The sequence below is a fragment of the Schistocerca piceifrons genome, chromosome 7, assembly GCF_021461385.2.
Source record: "Schistocerca piceifrons isolate TAMUIC-IGC-003096 chromosome 7, iqSchPice1.1, whole genome shotgun sequence".
NCBI classification, from domain to species: domain Eukaryota; kingdom Metazoa; phylum Arthropoda; class Insecta; order Orthoptera; family Acrididae; genus Schistocerca; species Schistocerca piceifrons.
Window position 1 is genome coordinate 16075436 of NC_060144.1, and position 20938 is coordinate 16096373.

General features: G+C 43.0%; 1 protein-coding gene across 1 annotated transcript in view; it reads right to left on the reverse strand.

The window, feature by feature from the left end:
- The window catches only part of LOC124804946 (LIM domain only protein 3-like), a gene marked incomplete at its 5' end in the record, with an annotated part of 60281 nt that extends 40117 nt beyond the window's left edge, over window positions 1-20164 (reverse strand). Inside the window, 2 exons of the mRNA XM_047265331.1 lie at window positions 15317-15441; window positions 20096-20164. Coding sequence (XP_047121287.1) covers window positions 15317-15441; window positions 20096-20164 — 194 coding nt within the window. The remainder of the gene's footprint in view (window positions 1-15316; window positions 15442-20095) is intronic.
- Between the last annotated feature and the right edge of the window lie 774 nt (window positions 20165-20938).

The window sequence follows — 20938 nt, forward strand, 5'->3', positions numbered from 1 at the left end:
AAGTTCCCCAATAATACTGTAATCATTGGAGGAAACTTTAATCATCCAACAATTGATTGGGAAAATTATAGTTTTATCAGTGGTGGGCATGAAAAGACATCCTGTGAAGCTGGCCGAATTGGCCGCGCGGTTCTAGGCGCTACAGTCTGGAACCCCGCTACGCTCGCAGGTTCGAATCCTGCCTCGGGCATGGATGTGTGTGATGTCCTTAGCTTAGCTAGGTTTAAGTAGTTCTCAGTTCTAGGGGACTGATGACCTCAGAAGTTAAGTCCCATAGTGCTCAGAGCCATTTGAGCCACATCCTGTGATATGTTACTAAATTCCTTCTTTGAAAACTACCTATGCCACATCGTTCAGAACCCTCGTGATGGAAATACATTAAATCTAATAGCAACAAACAGACCTAACCTCTTTGAGGAAGACCATATTTAAGCTGGTATCGGTGACCATAACGCAATTATAGCAACAATGAATACCAAAACACAAAGGGCACATTTGGAAGACTGCTAAAACAAGCAGAAAGATTCATATTTTCAGCAAACTAGACAGAGAACAGTACGTGAAGCTTTCAGTGACTACCATAGCAGAATACTGTCAAATGATCTTTCACATCCCCCTGCCCCTACCCCCTCCCACCCCCCACCCCCACCCCCCAAAAAAGAAAATCTGGTCACAATTAAAGGCTGATAGTGGCACCAAAGTTAAGTGTCCAATCACTCACGGGCGAGGTTGTAACTGAAGTTGAGGGTGGCAAAGCAAAAGCAGAAATCCTTAACTCTATTTTCAAATGTCCCTTTAAAAAGCAAAATCCGAGAGCATTGCTCTAACTTGATTCCCCTACCACTGAAAAGATGAGTGAATTTGACATTATTGTCGGTGGAGTTGAGAACAGCTGAAATCGTTAAAACTGAATAAAGCTGCAGGACCCGATGAAATCCCTATCATGTTCTATACCCAAATCGCAGCTGAGTTAGCCTTTCTATTAAATATAATCTATGGAACCCTCGAACAAAAAGTGCACCCAGTAGTTGGAAGAAAGCACGGGTCACACCTGTCCGTAAGAAGGGTATCAGAGGTGATCCACAAACTACCTATAATATCTTTGACGTCAAATTGTTGTAGAATCTTTGAACAAGTTCTGAGGTCAAACACAACGGATTTCGAAAACATAGATCATGTGAAACCCAACACACACTTTGTCACATGGCATCCTGAAAGCCATGGATCAAGGCAGTTCGTAGATGCACAAGGGTTTTTTTGATTTATGGGAAGCATTTGACTCAATACCCCTTCGCTTACCATATGGAGTATCGGACGAAATATGTGCTGGTCTGAGGAGTTCTTGATAGAGAGAACGCAGCACGTTATTATGGATGGGGAGACATCGAGAGATTTAGAAATAACTTGGTGTGTACCCAGGGAAGTGTGTTGGGTCCACTGCTGTTCATGTTGTATATTAATGATCTTGCGGACAATATTAATAGCAAGCTGAGACTTTTAGCAGATGATGCAGTTATCTACAATTAAGTACAACATGAACGCAATTGTACAAATATTCAGTCAGACCTTGATAAGATTCCAAAAGTGGTGCAATGGTTGGCAGCTTGTTTTAGATGTTCAAAAATGTAAAACTGTACACTTCACAAAAAGAAAGAAAGCATAGTATCCTATGAAAATAATATTAGTGAGTCACATCTGGTGTCTCATACAAATAATTGGATGTAACACTTCGTAGGGACATGAAGTGGAACGATCACGTAGGATCTGTCGTCGGTAAAGCAGGTAGGAGTTTTAGGTTTATTAATAGAATACAAGGGAAATGCAACCAGTCTGCAAAGGAGATTGCTTACAAATCAGTCGTGCGACCCATCCTAGAATATTGCTCAAGTATGCGGGACCTGCACCAAATAAGACTAGCAGGGGATATTGAATGTATATAGAGAAAGCCAGCACGAACGGTAACAGAGTCTTTTGATCCGCGGAAGAGTGTCGCTGTGATGTTGAAAGAACTGAACCAACAAACTTTTGAAGATCAATTGGACAGAATGAATATCCACGTCAGACTCTGAAAATTTTGTTTCCATATCTGATTGACCTTGCATATTAGACAAGAAGAAGCTAGTTCGGTGAATGTTCGATAGGAAGTGAAGTAATATGGGGAGTGTCCCAAGAAAGCTAACGTTGTCAGTGTATATAACTGATTTATCATTAGCGCCTGTAGCACCATAAAATCGTTCGCTGGTGGTGCTGGAAAGTATAGTTGTTCGCAGATCAAAAGGAAATGAGAAAAGATCTGGGGAACATTTCGATTTGGTACAATTAATTCGTAAAGATAGGCGAATTCTATCAGTAGAAAGCCTCCTTACAAGAACCGGCTTTAAATGACGACTCTAGCAATATACTACGATCCGCTTCATACAGCTCCCATAGGTTTGTGAGGGTAAGATTAATTTAATTACAACACACACAGAGGCATGTAAACAATCATTTTTGCCTCGTTCCTTACGTGAATAGAACGGGAAAAATACCGAATAACTGGTACTTGCTTCAGTTCGTTATCCTGAGTGGACTCCAAGTACCTAACGGAAACATGCAGTTACTCTTTGCCGCGTACTTCATAATTTTCGTATTCCTCCGGTTTCTTAATCTCAGCGAAATACAGGGAGTACCGAATATGTTGTATCAGTCGTCATGTTTTTTCCCCGCATGTACTGTAATTCGTACCCGTCGTGGGTGGAGTCGACAATAATCGTAATCCTCGAGAAGGTATATATTATAGGTCCTCGGTAATCCTCCAGTTCCTTATTACCAGATACATTTCGCGCGTCCAATAATGGCGTGAGTTAATTGTGCGAAAATGTAATGTCTCCATTACCACCTATCTTGTTAGTTTGACTCACCCGCGTTTTTGCAAACGGTTCACTTCTATTATAAAGTTCAGTTGTGATGATAGTGGAGTTGTCACTAATATTTTACAACGACTCGTTATTCTAGTTTTCTAAGTTCATATTAACGGAAATTTTGTAAATTTTCTCAGCGTGTAGTACAATAATCACGTATGATAGTTTTTTTTTCCAGTTTGTTTCCATCATACCTGTCACGTCTGCTACAGTTTTCTACAACCACTTCACTCGTCTCCTAGTCAACAGTGTAAAATTTCTGAGGAAAGTGGTACAACTCCGCCGAGGTTTTGGTCCATATCTATCCGCGCCATTCATTTGTCAATGAAACAGCGTGCTCATTGCTCAGCGGTAACCGCATGTTTTAAACGCGTTATACTCGTCTGTAATGACGTCCAGTAACAAATTCTGTGTAACGGGTAAGTGCCTCGACAATACCGATTACATAGAGCATAAAATTTAGTCGTGGCGTAGCGTCTGGAGCGAAGCTGCGCCCGGCGGCAGTTTACACGAGCAGGCAGCAGCTGGAGCAAATGCCGCAATCCCGCATCTCCGGCTCGCTCGATGATTGCCAAGATTTCATTTTCAGATAAAACGGCCGCGCCGCGTGCCGGAAGAGGCTCGCCAGCGGACGGGCTCCCCCGTTTCGCCGGCGCAGATAACAATCGGAGGAAATTAAACGGGACAATGCCTCAAATGCGGCTAAACTAATTAACTCTGCGGATAGCGCGCGCCGGGCCACACTGGCGGGCCGCGGGTTCGTTTCCCGGGCCCCAGGGGACGCTGCCATTTCCCCCTCCGGCCGCTACTTCCCGCCCCCTCCTGCGCCTCGTTCTGCCGTTCCCTCTCCCTGTATCTCGTGCTGCTCGCCACGCTGAGGAAGCAATCATCATAAATCTCCGAAACTTTGCTCACGTATCAGAGAAAGGAGTAAATTTCTCTCTCTGGCATTGAAAATCGGTGTCTTTTATGTAAAAATACCAAGGAAAATCGGAAAGTAACGTACAATAATTTTATTACCAAAATATTCAATAGGTAACAGAGCAAAACACACAAAAGTGAACTTACAGCTTTTACCTACTTTTCCACATAGTCACCAATGTTCTCAACACATTTCTCCCATCATTGTACCCGTTTCAAGATGTCCTGTTCGTAGAAGTTCGTTCGGGTGGAGTATAGCCACCTGCGGACTGCTATTTCCGCATCTGTCGCAAAGCTTTGGCCGCCTACGAATTTTGTTATGGCACCGAACAGATGAAAATCGAACTGTGCCAAGTCTAGATGTATGGTGGAAGTCTCCCACCAAAATTTGGCGATTTGCTCACGAACAGGAGCAGCAACAGAGGGGAGGGGGGGGGGGGGGGGGAGAGGAGCATTGTCATGAACAAGTACGACACCGCCAGCATTACTGTTGTGACGTTTGCCACGAAGGGCGCGACGCAACTTAACCAAAGTTTTGATGTCGGCTGCAGCATTCACAGTGGTCCCATGTTCAGCAAAGTCCAACAACAACACACCATGCGTATTCATGTCACGAGCAATTTCCTTCGAACATTTTTTGCAGTGGGGAACCGGCATTTTTCCACTCAGTTCAGGCCTGCTTGGTAATGGACAAGTTGTGGTATGCTCACGACTCATCACCAGTGACTATTCTTTTCAGAAAGTCATGCCTTTCTGCGGCGTAACACGTTAAGTGACCCAAGCTTGTCATCATTCGCTGGTCCTTGTGGTTGTCACGTTCTTAAGCACCTAGAGCGCACAAACCTTACGAAATTTCAACGTGTCATGAACAATATCGTACACTGTACCATAGGAAATGGTAAACTGCTGCGGTAAGTTCCGCAATTGCACACGTCGGTCGTTCAAATTTGCTGCCTCAATGGCCCCGACATTCAGTTGTGTTGCAGCTGTTACCGTCCGCCCGGAGCGTGGCGAATCACTAATGTTCAGACGGCCCTCTTGCAAGACTGCACACCACCTGCAGACATTGATACGGTCCATACAGTCGTCCCCACACTCGCCACGCATATCGCTGCGAATTTAACTCGGTATATGCCCTTAGGCCCACAAATATCGAACTACGCTTCGCAGGTCTTCACAAGTTGACGACAGTAACGTGTGCGCCATGTCTGCTTCGTAGTTCAGGCTCCTCTCGCTACAGCTGCACATCAAAGCAAAATAACCTTTGTAGCGCAAACTTCGGACTATATCGTCGTGAAATTTCAACATTCTAGCTGCAATACCAGGGGAGAAGAAAATTATTGTGAGTTACTTTCCGATCCTCGTATATTGTACTGATTTATCTACTTGTTGCCATGGGCGTAGAGAGCAGGTTTTGGGGGTTGAACCCCCGGCCCCACCCTTCCGGGATTACAGCAGCAGTGTCAACAATTCAGGTACATTCCTCTTGCTGGTCAATGCTTCTGACCTCATACCGCATGTCAGGTAAGACTGAGTAGCCCTTTTTTCGAGAGAATAGAATAGTTTCCTTGTGCAGACTTATTTTTAAAACCAATAAAAACATCTCTTTTTGTATAGTCTAGATCTCTGGGAAGTATTCATGATAATTCTTCAGGAAGTCTTGGTGTGCAAACTAATGTTTATCTTCATTTGCTTCTAAATGCTAGTAAATGAAATTCACCTAGGCAGATACCTCAACATCTTATTGTCGTCCAGCGCTACCGTGAAATGGAGCATAAGCTCTGAAAACAATTTTGGCACAATTACCATAGTATTGACCTCCAACAACGAGATGATCTTCAATACGCCCTACTCGAAATTTTTTTAGTTCCCCAGTCATTATTCTGTTTTGTCACCATTTCCATTATCAATTTTGAAAAGTCTTTGTAACTTCACGAATAACACTTTTAGGCAAAAAGGTTTTTCCATCTCATCATGTGATGTTTCTTCCCCACAAAATAAACAGTTTGTTTTAAGGTAAAATTTTTGAACTGGCGATCAATAAACGTGAGACTCATTTTCACTGTACCCATCCTAGCACAATGATCTTTCTAACAAGATTTTCTTCACGTTTCAGCAACAAAAGTGATACAGTTCACCAAGATATCCATCCTTTCTCGTTTTAATCCTCTCAATAAACGTCTGTACGCCTTTTTCCTTCACTGTGTTAGGTATACCCCGTCAATAACTCTTTCGTCACAAACAAAGCGTCCAGACATTGCTCCGGCTTCCACTGACGGGCGTAACTAAAGAACGGTCAGCTGACGACTGATGCCTCTTTCACTGCCAGGTTTAACAGTGGTCAGTAAAAGATCCGACGGAAAGCAATGCTTTCAGCAGCAGACCACAAAATACAGTGAATGATTGCATAGATAAATAAATGGAGCAATAAGGGCGAATACTGGCAAAAACAATTGAATGGAAAAAAAAAGAATTGACGGTCATTCACTGGGATTCCCAGAAAACTGGTAAATGGAAATATTTACTAACCCAACTAGGTTAGTCGACACCTTCTTAGCCTTTTTGGAAACATTCACGTGCGCTACGAATAATCGCCTACAGATTTTATCTTCTAACTAGCCAATACTCAGATACTGCAAGTTTTACGGCGATGAAACGAGTGTATATCGAAATCTGAAAAGCTTGCGTCTCATGATATAGCCTGCAAGGCGTGGAAGTACCAGTGTGCCGTGTGAGCACGTTATAGGTACGTTCACATTCAACTGCGATACTTATTTATATTAGCGAGTGTGAAATTCCATTAATCCTATTCTAACACTTCCAGTTAATCAGTTGATTACTAACGTTCGCAGGGACGTCAAACAGAACACAAGCGTAACTATGACTTCCGACTTTACCGAGAAATACAGAACAGAAAACGGGGATGAATGTGCCTAGAAAATTTTTACAATCTATAGTCGAAATCAATAGGTCTTTGTGTCGGCAGAAGTCGTTAAACTTTTTGCAGTAGCCGAATATAGCCAGCCTTACCCATGTTGTTGTTGTTGTTGTTGTTGTTGTTTTTGTGGTCTTCAGTCCTGAGACTGGTTTGATGCAGCTCTCCATGCTACTCTATCCTGTGCAAGCTTCTTCATCTCTCAGTACCTATTGCAACCTACATCCTTCTGAATCTGCTTAGTGTATTCATCTCTTGGCCTCCCTCTACGATTTTTACCCTCCACGCTGCAATACTAAATTGGTGATCCCTTGATGCCTCAGAACATGTCCTACCAACGGGTCCCTTCTCCTTGTCAAGTTGTGCCACAAACTTCTCTTCTCCCCAATCCTATTCAATACTTCCTCATTAGTTATGTGATCTACCCATCTAATCTTCAGCATTCTTCTGTAGCACCACATTTCGAAAGCTTCTATTCTCTTCTTGTCCAAACTATTTATCATCCATGTTTCACTTCCATACATGGCTACACTCCACACAAATACTTTCAGAAAAGACTCTCTGACAAATCTATACTCGATGTTAACAAATTTCTCTTCTTCGGATACGCTTTCCTTGCCATTCCCAATCTACATTTTATATCCTCTCTACTTCGACCATCATCAGTTGTTTTGCTCCCCAAATAGCAAAACTCCTTTACTACTTTAAGCGTCTCATTTCCTAATCTAATTCCATCAGCATCACCCGACTTAATTCTACTACATTCCATTATCCTCGTTTTGCTTTTGTTGATGTTCATCTTATATCCTCCTTTCAAGACACTGTCCATTCCATTCGACTGCTCTTCCAAGTCCTTTGCTGTCTCTGACAGAATTACAATGTCATCGACGAACCTCAAAGTTTTTATTTCTTCTCCATGGATTTTAATACCTACTCCGAATTTTTCTTTTGTTTCCTTTACTGCTTGCTCAATATACAAATTGAATAACATCGGGGAGAGGCTACAACCCTGTCTTACTCCCTTCCCAACCACTGCTTCCCTTTCATGCCCCTCGACTCTTATAACTGCCATCTGGTTTCTATACAAATTGTAAATAGCCTTTCGCTCCCTGTATTTTACCCCTGCCACATTTAGAATTTGAAAGAGGGTATTCCAGTCAACATTGTCAAAAGCTTTCTCTAAGTATGCAAATGCTAGAAAAGTAGGTTTGCCTTTCCTTAATCTTTCTTCTAAGATAAGTCGTAAGGTCAGTATTGCCTCACGTGTTCCAATATTTCTACGAAATCCAAACTGATCTTCCCCGAGGTTGGCTTCTACTAGTTTTTCCATTCGTCTGTAAAGAATTCGTGTTAGTATTTTGCAGCTGTGGCTTATTAAACTGATTGTTCGGTAATTTTCATATCTGTCAACACCTGCTTTCTTTCGGATTGGAATTATTATATTCTTCTTAAAGTCTGAGGGTGTTTCGCCTGTTTCATACATCTTGCTCACCAGATGGTAGAGTTTTGTCAGGACTGGCTCTCCCAAGGCCGTCAGTTGTTCCAATGGAATGTTATCTACTCCCGGGGCCTTGTTTTGACTCAGGTTTTTCATTGCTCTGTCAACGTCTTCACGCAGTATCGTATCTCCCATTTCATCTTCATCTACATCCCCTTCCATTTCCATAACATTGTCCTCGGGTACATCGCCCTTGTATAGATCCTCTATATATTGCTTCCACCTTTCTGCTTTCCCTTCTTTGCTTAGAACTGGGTTTCCATCTGAGCTCTTGATGTTCATACAAGTGGTTCTCTTGTCTCCAAAGGTCTCTTTAATCTTCCTGTAGGCAGTATCTATCTTACCCCTGGTGAGATAAGCCTCTACATCCTTACATTTGTCCTCTAGCCATCCCTGCTTAGCCATTTAGCACTTCCTGTCGATCTCATTTTTGAGACGTTTGTATTCCTTTTTGCCTGCTTCATTTATTGCATTTTTATATTTTCTCCTTTCATCAATTAAATTCAAGGATTTCTACTAGCCCTCGTCTTTTTACTTACTTTATCCTCTGCTGCCTTCACTACTTCATCCCTCAAAGCTACCCATTCTTCTTCTACTGTATTTATTTCCCCCATTCCTGTCAATTGTTCCCTTATGCTCTCCCTGAAACTCTGTACAACCTCTGGTTCTTTCAGTTTATCCAGGTCCCATCTCCTTAAATTCCCACCTTTTTGCAGTTTCTTCAGTTTTAATCTACAGGTAATAACCAATAGATTGTGGTCAGAGTCCACATCTGCCCCTGAAAATGTCTTACAATTTAAAACCTGGTTCCTAAATCTCTGTCTTACCATTATATAATCTATCTGATACCTTTTAGTATCTCCTGGATTCTTCCATGTATACAACCTTCTTTCATGATTCTTAAACCAAGTGTTAGCTATGATTAAGTTATGCTCTGTGCAAAATTCTACCAGGCGGCTTCCTCTTTCATTTCTTAGCCCCAATCCATATTCACCTACTACGTTTCCTTCTCTCCCTTTTCCTACACTCGAATTCCAGTCACCCGTGACTATTAAATTTTCATCTCCAATCACTATCTGAATAATTTCTTTTATTTCATCATACATTTCTTCATTTTCTTCGTCATCTGCAGAGCTAGTTGGCATATAAACTTGTACTACTGTAGTAAGTGTGGGTTTCGTATCTATCTTGGCCACAATAATGCGTTCACTATGCTGTTTGTAGTAGCTTACCCGCATTCCTATTTTCCTATTCATTATTGAACCTACTCCTGCATTACCCCTATTTGATTTTGTGTTTATAACCCTGTAGTCACCTGACCAGAAGTCTTGTTCCTCCTGCCACCGAACTTCACTAATTCCCACTATATCTAACTTTAACCTATCCATTTCCCTTTTTAAATTTTCTAACCTACCTGCCCGATTAAGGGATCTGACATTCCACGCTCCGATCCGTAGAACGCCAGTTTTCTTTCTCCTGATAACGACATCCTCTTGAGTAGTCCCCGCCCGGTGATCCGAATGGGGGACTATTTTACCTCCGGAATATTTTACCCAAGAGGACGCCATCATCATTTAATCATACAGTAAAGCTGCATGCCCTCGGGAAAAATTACGGCCGTAGTTTCCCCTTGCTTTCAGCCGTTCGCAGTACCCGCACAGCAAGGCCGTTCTGGTTATTGTTACAAGGCCAGATCAGTCAATCATCCAGACTGTTGCCCCTGCAACTACTGGAAAGGCTGCTGCCCCTCTTCAGGAACCATACTTTTGTCTGGCCTCTCAACAGATACCCCTCCGTTTTGGTTGTACCTACGGTACGGCTATCTGTATCGCTGAGGCACGCAAGCCTCCCCACCAACGGCAAGGTCCATGGTTCAGGGGGTGGGGGGGGGGGGGCTTACCCATATAAAGTTGTTAATTTAATTTCATATTCATTATTATTAATAAGTAGATACTACATTCGAACATAAGCTTTCCTCTTCTGCATATTAATGGAATCTTATAATTTTTTATATGGTTATGAAGATGGAATCTGTTCTTTCGGACCATTGGTGATCTTGCAGCTCTCGTAGAATGACATTACAATGAAATCCAGACCTTTAGCTGCTTACAGGCGTTGATATATATCAACGGGGCAGTTGAAAATGTGTGCGCCGACCGGGACTCGAACCCGGGATCTCCCACTTACATGGTAGACGCTCTATCCGACTGAGCCATCGAGGACACACAGGATAAGGTGACTGCAGGGCCTTATCTCTGGCACGCTCCCCGTGCGACCCACACTTTCAACTTATTGTCCACAAAGTACATTTCTACATTTGCATCTACATGGATACTCTGCAAAGCACATTTAAGTGTCTGGCAGAGAGTTCATCGAACCACCTTCACAATTCTCTATTATTCCAATCTCGTACAGCGCGCGGAAAGAACGAACACCTATATCTTTCCGTACGAGCTCTGATTTCTCTTATTTTATCGTGGTGATCGTTTCTCCCTATGTAGGTCGGCGTCAACAAAATATTTTCGCATTCGGAGGAGAAAGTTGGTGGTTGGAATTTCGTGAGAAGATTCCGTCGCAACGAAAAACGCCTTTCTTTTAATGATGTCCAGCCCAAATCCTGTATCGTTTCTGTGACGCTCTCTCCCATATTTCGCGATAATACAAAACGTGCTGCCCTTCTTTGAACTTTTTCGATGTTCTCCGCAGTCCTATCTGGTAAGTATCCCATACTGCACAGCAGTATTCTAAGAGAGGACGGACAAGCGTAGTGTAGGCAGTCTCCATAGTAGATCTGTTAAATGTTCTACGTGTCCTGCCAATAAAAGGTAGTCTTTGGTTAGCCTTCCCCACAACTTTTTCTGTGTTCCTTCCAGTTTAAGTTGTTCGTAATTGTAATACCTACGTATTTAGCCGAATTTACGGCTTTTAGATTAAACTGATTTATTGTGTAACCGAAGTTTAACGAATTCCTCTTAGCACTCATGTGGATGACCTCACCCTTTTCGTTATTTAGGGCCAACTTTCAATTTTCGCACCATTCAGATATATTTTCTAAATCGTTTTGCAGTTTGTTTTGACCTTCTGATGACTTTATTAGTCGATAAACGACAGCGTCATCTGCAAACAACCTAAGACAGCTGCTGAGATTGTCTCTCAAATCGTTTATATAGATAAGGAACAGCAAAGGGGCTATAACACTGTATGGCATTTGTAGTGCCCCTACCCGCTATACTCATTACTAGCGGCAATCAATATACAGATTCCCGTAAGAGTTCTGGCAATGTGAGTGCATTCGCATTGAAGAAGATCATTGGCTGATAAGCCTTATCTATATGAAGATGGTTCTGTTCTTTCGGACATGTCCTTCAAAAGGACGCGCCCTTCCTTCCGTTGCAATAACAAAAAACGCGAGCAAAGATCGTGTCTAATGACTTTCGCTGTCGTCGAGACAGAAAACACTACACTGAGTCTCTTACTTTTACTATACTGTGTAGTCAGCACTAAACAAGATGGAAGTTCTTTTCCACGTACTTCTCCTCTCTTCATGACTTTCACTGTCCTGCTTGCCCCGTTCACTAACTCATTACTGTTTAATACTACAGCACTTGCTGGAAAGACGTGGATTCCCGACATGCATGCGCAAATGTTTACTGCCATATCTAAACGACGTTTACTTCACTGCCATATAGAAAAATTTCTCTTTCGAGATACCACTGACAAAAGAATTTTACCGATTGATTTCTACCCGGTATCCACAATAACTTAAATTTTATATATTAACATGTATATAGTGCCGTTTTGTGTTCTATTACAAGTCCAGTTTATTACCACGTGCATTTGTTGAACCCACCCCACTAGTGCAACAATCAAATCCTTGCTTCCCTTATGCTTCTTGTGTTGCTGTTTCTGTCCCAAGACAGCTTCGTCTCAGCTCTCGAAGCCCATTCTTCTCCGCTGAACTAATCCAACCTACATCCACTCGAACCTTCTGTGTATTCAAGATTTGGTCTCCCTGTTCTCTACCCCTCGCACTTCCCTCTATTACCAAACTCACGAATTCTGCATATCTCAGACTGTCTCCTATCAACTGGTCCCTTCGTTTTGTAAAGTTGTGCCATAACATTCATTTTCCCCCAATTCGGTTCAGTACCGCCTCATTAATTAGTCTATCAACCTATTTCATCTTCAGCATTTTAGCACTACATTTCAAAAGCTTCTATTCGCTCGTTGTCTGAACTGTTTATTGTCCACGTTTCTCTTCCGCACTAGCCCAAACTCCATACAAATACTTTCGCAATAATTTATTGACATATTTATATTCGATGTTAACAATTTACCCTTTTAGAAATGCCCTTCGTGCTGTTGCCAATCCGAATTTTATATCCTCTCAGCTTCGGCCATCTTCAATTATTTTGCTGCCCACTTCCAAAATTCACCAACTACTTTTAGCGTTTCATTACCTATCTAATTCCCTCAGCATCGTTTGATTCAATTCGAAAACATCCCATTATTTTTTTTCTTTTATGGATATTCATCACGAAACCTATTTTCATGATTATATCCGTTCCGTCCAACTTTAAAGCGTTTTGCTTTCTACGTCAAAATTACAATGTCATCGGCAAACCTCAAAGTTTTTATTTCTTCTTCCAGACCTTTAGTGACGTTTTAGAGAAAAGTTTCGATGTGATAATGTGAGAGCATCTGAGAGTCAGACAGGTGCCAAATCTGGTGAATAGTATCAAAACAGTATGAACGTTGCAACGTTCTGTACTTCATATAATTTACATTTTCCATCGCCGAAACAATTTTCATGGTCTTAATGAAAGATAATTTTTTTTTTGTACCTCAAGTCTCTTTTCACACACTGTCTCACATATATCTGGCGAAAAATACTTGCATAGTTTTCGACAGTTATTGTTTTACTCCTTGCAAAGTAATCAAGAACGACAATCACTCTCGTAACTCAGAAATCAAGGGCTTCACCTTTCCGGCAGCTGCAGTTGACTTTGGCTTTCTTTGTGCAGGTCCATTTCGTCCATCAATTGCTTCGATTGTCTCGTTCGTAAAACAGTATAGAGAATAGTGAGCTTCTCTCAGCATGCCAGTGAACTGGTACCAGAAATGGAGTAAACCATACACTTTCTCTCTCTCTCTCTCTTTTACACACACACACACACACACACACACACACACACACACACACACACACACACACACACTGCCTTGATATTGTTGTATGGGACGCATCACCATATAATCAAAATAAAATTGACTTCAAGCCCTTAGTTGAGACCACGGTTTTGGGGAAGTTCAAATATTGTCAGATCTTGATAAGATTTAAGCGTGAATTCCTATGAGTCACAGTTGCAATCGTTCTACTCCTATGTAGGGGGTAGCTATTTGCACGCATATGAAACGGGATGATCACAAAGGCACAGTGGTACGGAAGGAAACGGCAGCCTTCGGCTCATTGACAGGGTGTAGGTAAAATACAGTCAGCCTATAAAGGAGATTTGCTTACTCATCTTACTCACGGGTAGTTAGGAAATCCGAAAACCAGAAATTAGGAACCATACTCTCCGAAGGTAAAAACTACAAGTTTCAATTCTTTGTTCTGATGTTAAAGAACGAGAAAAGATTTGGCAGATATTTTGGAAGGGCAGTATTTAAATATTCCTGAGTACTAGTGTAAGACACTTAACATAACTTCTAATTTACCGATAATTTTAAATTTCAAAAGAGAACCCGATAATAGGCACTTTCCCCTATAAGAAGCGCGCTCCACCTTTCAAGACAGAGAATAAAAGAAAAAGCAGAGTACTTATAAAGGCGGATGGAATTGTTGGATGGCGTGCCCTACGTCATGAGCTGGACCTCGCTGGAGAGATCAATCAATCAGCTGAGAAAACCTACAAAAAGTGTCCACCTCCATTCAGCGAGAATGGAAATAAATGCCACCTTCATATTTTATATTATTCCCGATGACTAAAGGTTGTAACTGTAGAAAGGGGAGGTCCTGTTAAGTCACAGCGCTATCGTCTTTCCAGCATAGAGCAACGAGTATTCATGTACTTTTTATCTATGGAGGAGGCGTTTGGTTGGTGCTGTGTGGGAGAGGGAGGGCAGTGTTTCGGGGAGATGTTGCTACGCATGTGAAATTAATGGACACGCAGCGACAGTGATTGTGCGAGAGACGTTCAGTAAGTAATACAGCGCATTTTTTTCTGAAAGCAGGTTGGTTTTATTCTGGATTCGAATATACTATGTTACTCCCCAACCTTCTGGCTACAAAAACCTGTTTTTCAGCATAATCTCCGTTCAATGCGACAGCATTACGCCACCTTACTGATAGGGCCTGTACGCCTGCATACTACCACTCTACTGGTCGACGTCGGAGCCAATGTCTTTGGTGCATCAATAACCGCGCTCGTCCACGTACTGCGTCCTGCGGAGTGCATATTTCATTGCGCCAAACAGATGGAAGTCGGAAAGTGCGAGAGCAGGGCTGTAGGATGGATGGGGAAGAACAATCCAACGAATTTTTGTGAGCTCCTCTGTCCCAGTTAGGAGGGGAACCTGAAAATATTATTTGCCAACAAGATAGAACTCTTCCCCTCTTCCCCTCTGGCATCTCGTCGAACGACAGTGGTTGAACGTCGAAGCCCCTGACTGTTGGGTTGTTCGTAACAGTCAACACGACAGAGCTCTTTCCTGCTGGGCTCCCAAGTTCACCTGACATCATGCCATGTCGTTTTTATCTTTGGGGCTTTATAAAAGATCCTGTCTACATACAGCCATTACCTAATGATATGTCAAAGTTAAGATACAAAATTGAAGACGCTATTGTTTCCATTACCCTGAACCTTTAACTGTATTGTTGGAAGAATTATATTTTAGGTTGGATGTGTGCCGAATAATTCAAGGTGCACATATAGAACGTTTATAAATTAGATGTATTTACCTTCAATTTGACAGATTCGTTATAAATAGTCTAAACTGAACCATTATAGTATACCAGTGAAACTGGAGCGTCGTTCGACGGACAGGTTGAGATGGACTCACCTCAGGTAGTCCCTCTTGCAGAGGATGAGGTTGGCCTTGGTGTAGAGCGTGGACCCCACCTCTCCGAGCCTGCAGTCGCAGCAGCCGCACTTGAGGCAGTCCTCGTGCCAGAACAGGTCCAGCGCCTGCCGGCAAAACACGCATCACTGTACTGGACGGCCGCCGGCTCCTCATTCACGTATGTTTTGAAAGGCTGTAACTCATCACAAGTAGTTGCCACAGTCTTAACACACGCACTCACGACACCCACTGCAGTCCAAGTGGTGGGTGATCACCACTTAACCAAAGGCGATGGCTAAAGAGAAAGTGCCCAATACGCAACCTAGCTAAAATGATCTCCTCGCGACGAGAGGGCCGAGTGGAGGTCGACCAAGCCGCTGGGAGAGATTCAATACCCGCGGTGCTTGTTCCCATGAAGAGAAGACCAGTGGCGATGCCAAAGTGACAGCATCTGCCGACAGACAACAACACGGAGATCATCCGATGGAATGGAAGAGCTAGCAGGCCGAGGTAGGAAGCCTTGGCAGCAGCGTTAGTAGCCTCATTTCCCGTCAGACTGACGTCACAGGAACCCACATGAACATCACAGTCGGTCCCTAAAGAGTGAACAAGTGGAAGCTTTCTTGATCCTGTTGTAGTAAGGGTTGGACTCTGCATAGCACACAGCGCTCTGAAAGGCACAGAGAGTCAGAGCATATGACACAATTAAAAATATGTTGCTGAGTGTACTGGGTGGCCTGATAGAAGGGGAAGAGCAGCCATCAGTGTACACGAAGGTGCTGTCGCTAAGTTGCGTGCGAAGGTGGAGAAACTGATAGACCGAATCCAGAGTACTGTCCTTAGGAAGTGAATGAAGTCTGAAATGAACAGTAGCCGCCACACGACGTCTAGGTGGCGAAGGGTTCACACCCATTGGGAACGTGCCAGGTAGCGTGAAGTGAAGCTGCAGTAGCAGTAGCTGAAAGCCAACTGTGGGAGGTAACAGAAGAAGGGCGCGCCCCATACTGCCGCTCAAGCCAGTCATCGAAAAAGAGGGCCTAGGATGGGTGGCTGGGCATGACTGACAAAGAGCATGCGTATCCACTGAGGAGGATCTGGATGACAGTGGTAGTTCGGCAGTCTCTGGGTAGAGAATCTCAACCGGGCCAGCCGAACGTATTCCACAATGGTGGATTGTGTTAAGATGAATAAAAGGAACAACCATAGTCTAGTTCTGAATGGACAAACGGGGAATGGTAGTCCAATCAGCTCTTCAGGAAGGGCTGCTTACGGCACGTAGGACACTGAGGGACCAGGTAGAGCGTGCAGCCAAGTAAGACACGTGAGGAGGCCAATAAAGTTTCTTGTCAAGCATGAGCTCTAGGAATTTCGTATTTCAGCGAACGAAAGAGCAACAAGTCTTTCTAGACTATCGTAATTAAGCAGTCATTTAATGTGCCGTTTCATTTCTCTTATGGTCCTTAGGAAACCCATAAAATGGCACATTGGGTGTCTGGTTTTTGTTATTTCTACAATTCTTGCGCTATGAGCGACCCATTTTGTACAAACCATACAAGTCAATATAAAAGGTACTGTTCGCATTCATCGGCTATCTAAGTCAGTAGTCACTTGCCAGTTAGCTTCTAGTGAATCTAGCTTTCCCTGTGTTAGGCTGTGTGGTATTATTATCAAATCAGGACACGCCAATCTCCCGGAAGAATTTTGTTGAAACGTACTTCGGCCGCTTATATGTTTATCAATACTAATGTTTTTTTTTTTTTTTAATTTCAGTGGATAAGGTAAACTGAAGAAACATTGCTTAAAAAAGCGCAAGAAGTATTGTGAGACGGTAAGCATTCGATGTATTGTTTTACGCCAGAAGGAACGCGAGTATTCTACGTCCAGTCTAGGTCGACGGCATTAGATGCGTAGAACAGGCTCGCGCTACGCTCAGAAGCCGTATCGTTTATAGTGGAAATAGATTTTCTTCCATCGCGTATCTCTCTCTCTCTCTTCATAAGTTATTGCGAAGTGTTATCGATCGTTATTTTCGTTAATTTGGCTTTTTCATTAATTGATGATGTTTCAAACATCAAGGTCTGTCGAAGGAGAAAAATAGTTCTGGATGTTATTTGGCACTTAGAAATAAAAACACACGAAGGACGAAGCAAAAATCCGCTCTGTATAGCCTTATAAATATTGTTTGACGTGATTGCATCATTATATTTCCTGCAGCAAATAAATATTGATATTCTGAAATGTGTGGACGACACATTTCCTATTTCTTCGGGTCTCAGCAATATGAAGAATTTATCACGCAACCTGTCTGAAGAACGTCCACAATTAATTTCGCTTCGGACATTAGTAGTCACTAGTTCCTTAATACTGATACTGTATTACGAGTTAGGTAATGAATTCCTTTCGCTACGCCGGCCGTCGTGGCCGACCGGTTCTAGGCGCTTCAGTCCGGAACCGCGTGGCTGCTGCGGTTGCAGGTTCGAATCCTGCCTCGGCCATGGGTGTGGGTGTGTGAGATGTCCTTAGGTTGGTTACGTTTAAGTAGTTCTAAGTTTACGGGACTGATGACCTCAGAAGTTAAGTTCCATAGTGCTCAGAGCCATTTGAACCTTTCGCTATCAAACTTGGCAGCAGACAGCACTCAGAATACACGCAGTTTCGGCGCCAACATGTAAACAAAAACGATCACTGGTGATAGGCGAGTTTCAGTGCAGAAAATAATATAGCAGAGGCGTTGCAGTAAGGTCACCAGCCACGAGTAGCTGACCGAGGCAGGGAAGTCACTTACTCGAAAATCGATCCACACTAGACGCAAAGAAACGGAATGTCAGAACACTGCACAATGCACTTCAAATGGCGGCATTCAGGGAGGCCGTCAACAGAACGGGAAATCAACGTGAAGGTATGTCGGCAAGAAAGTTTTGACATCGACGTTGGTGAGCTGGATGGTGTCGTCGTCGTTAACATACATGTATTTCCCAAGGTCACTTATGCTACAGTAGTGGATTTCGTGCTATTCCACATTCTTGTTCTTTATTTACCAAGTGCTACTTTGCTTTCTTTTCGTGACATATTGCAAAGGCTTCCGTGATAACTTGGCTTATCCCATGACTGTTCTTCCACGACGAATAAGAATTTTAATAGATGAAGACTTTTTTTTTATTAAATAACGTCTTTTTGACAACGAATAATTCAGCTCTTGGATGGTAAAAAATACGACGTGGTTTGAAAAGTTCGTGGAATCACCGCTAGATGTCACCGCTAGCGCAACAAGATTACCACGCAATAATGGGTCATCCTCTATCAGTAAACAAGTGACGCGTCAGTGCTCTGAGATCTGTGGTGAGGACGTCTCTTTGTTGTTTCCGTGTACTGATTTGTGAAGATGAGAGAAAGCCGATATTCGATCAATGATGAAGCACTTTGTAAAGAAAGCTACGAAAGCAAAGGAAATCCATGTCGATTTTCAAAGCACAGTTTTCTGGGATGGGGCAAGGATTACGCTGATATCTTTCCACTTGTCAGACAATTACGGGACAATACTATGCCAACGTCATGGATCAATTACAGTAAAAGATACATGATAATAGGGGGTGGTGGTAAGTTCCAATGGGACCAAACTGCTGAGGTCGTCGATCCCTAGGCTTACACACTACTTAAACTAACTTAAACTATCTTACAATAAAAACAACACACACACAATGCCCGAGGGAAGACTGGAACCTTCGACGGGGGGGAGCCGCGCGAACAGTGACAAAGCGCCCATAGACGCTTGTGCCTGTATATGAGTGGATGGATATGTGTGTGTGTGCGCGCGCGCGCGAGTGTATACCTGTCCTTTTTTCCCCCAAAGGTAAGTCTTTCCGCTCCCGGATTGGAATGACTCCTTACCCTCTCCCTTAAAACCCACATCCTTTCGTCTTCCCCTCTCCTTCCCTCTTTCCTGATGAAGTAACCATGGGTTGCGAAAGCTTGAATTTTGTGTGTGTGTGTGTTTGTGTTTATTTGTGTGTCTATCAACATACGAACGCTTTCGTTTGTTTTTAGATATATTTTTCCCACGTGGAATGTTTCCATATATATAAGTAGATGTAGGTGCAAGTGCAAAAGTTGACAGGTATTTTGTGCAGGCCTGGAGGAATATAATCTTGGAGATGGAACCAATACCTTGGATCATTGCTGTAACAAGTGCGTTAGTGCACAAGGAAACTACACTGAAAAGTAAATGTTTTCCGCTAAGGTAAGTCGTTTCTTTCTATTCCATTCCGATAACTTTTCAAACTATCCTCGTACAATTGTTTTGTTTTAGGTTTTGGTACACATAACGTTAAATAACCACAATGAACACGGTTAAAAGGCTCTTAGTGTCGCCCCACATTAATATTGTTTGATGTATTTGTATGTGTATATTTTCGCTCGGAAATACCTGTTGATCTTCTGAAATAATTGGACTACACTTTTCCTATCTATCATACCGCAGAATACCGTAAGAATTCTATGAAGAACACCGTAATGAAGTTAGCTTTTTCCATTAATAAACTTTATCGTTGGCAGTTGCTTCGTTCTGATACTATACTCCAACTTTTTGTGTCACCAAACGTACCCTGTAACATCACTAACGCCGTTTGGTACTGGACTAAGCGTCGTGACGTGCTGGCGTTCCGTCTGGAGCGAACACACCACCAGCCGACGGTGACGTCGCTGGCCGCTTCTTTCAGTTACGTGTGTGTGTGTGTGTGTGTGTGTGTGTGTGTGTGTGTGTGTGTGTGTGTGCAGGCCTACCTTGAGCAGGTAGCGCTCGGTGATGCGCTTCCCGCAGCCGGCGCACTCCCTGGGCGGCGCGCCGGCCCCCGCGCTGGCCACCGCCGCCCCCGCCGCCCCCGCCGCCGCCACCGGCCGGCCAGCCGTCCCCACGCCAACTGCCACGCCGGCCACTGCGCCCGCCGCCCCCGTTCCGCCCCCGGCCGCCGCCTGCTGCTGCTGCTGCTGTTGCTGCTCCAGCGCCCCAGGCTCTGCAACGAGGCGAAAACAACAAATAACGATATAGTTTATGCTATCTTGGCGGTTGAATGGTTTTTTTACGACGTAAACAACACCGTCGTCATCAGTTTCAGATGAAAACCAGCAAAGCATTGCTGTCCAGTACGCCGACACAGCGTTCTGTTTCGCAGGGAGAGGTGACAGAATTTTCGTGATCTAGAATTATTTTTAAAATGTGTTTTATCATCTCTGTAGTTTGGAAGGGAGAGAAAGGGACGAGAATCACACCTACACCCCCTCCACGTGATTTTTTTGGTGTTGTTGTTGTTCTGTATGTAGTCTACTTTTTTTTGTAGAGTATCAATGTCTATAGTTAACGCCTCACCATCAAATATAATTCGCACTACTCAGAGTTTTAGTGTGCCACAAATGCGAATGAATTCAATAATAATAACAAAAATAACAGTAAAATACATAACAGGTTTTAAAATAATAATAATTATTAGTTTACATTAGTGCTTACTACATCGCTTTAACACGGTTTATACAATAAAATGTAGTTCAAATACATACATTATTTGAAATGCGTTTTGTTGAAAAGAGAAGTACACGAGTCACACAAGTAATTTAAGAACTTTAAAAGCA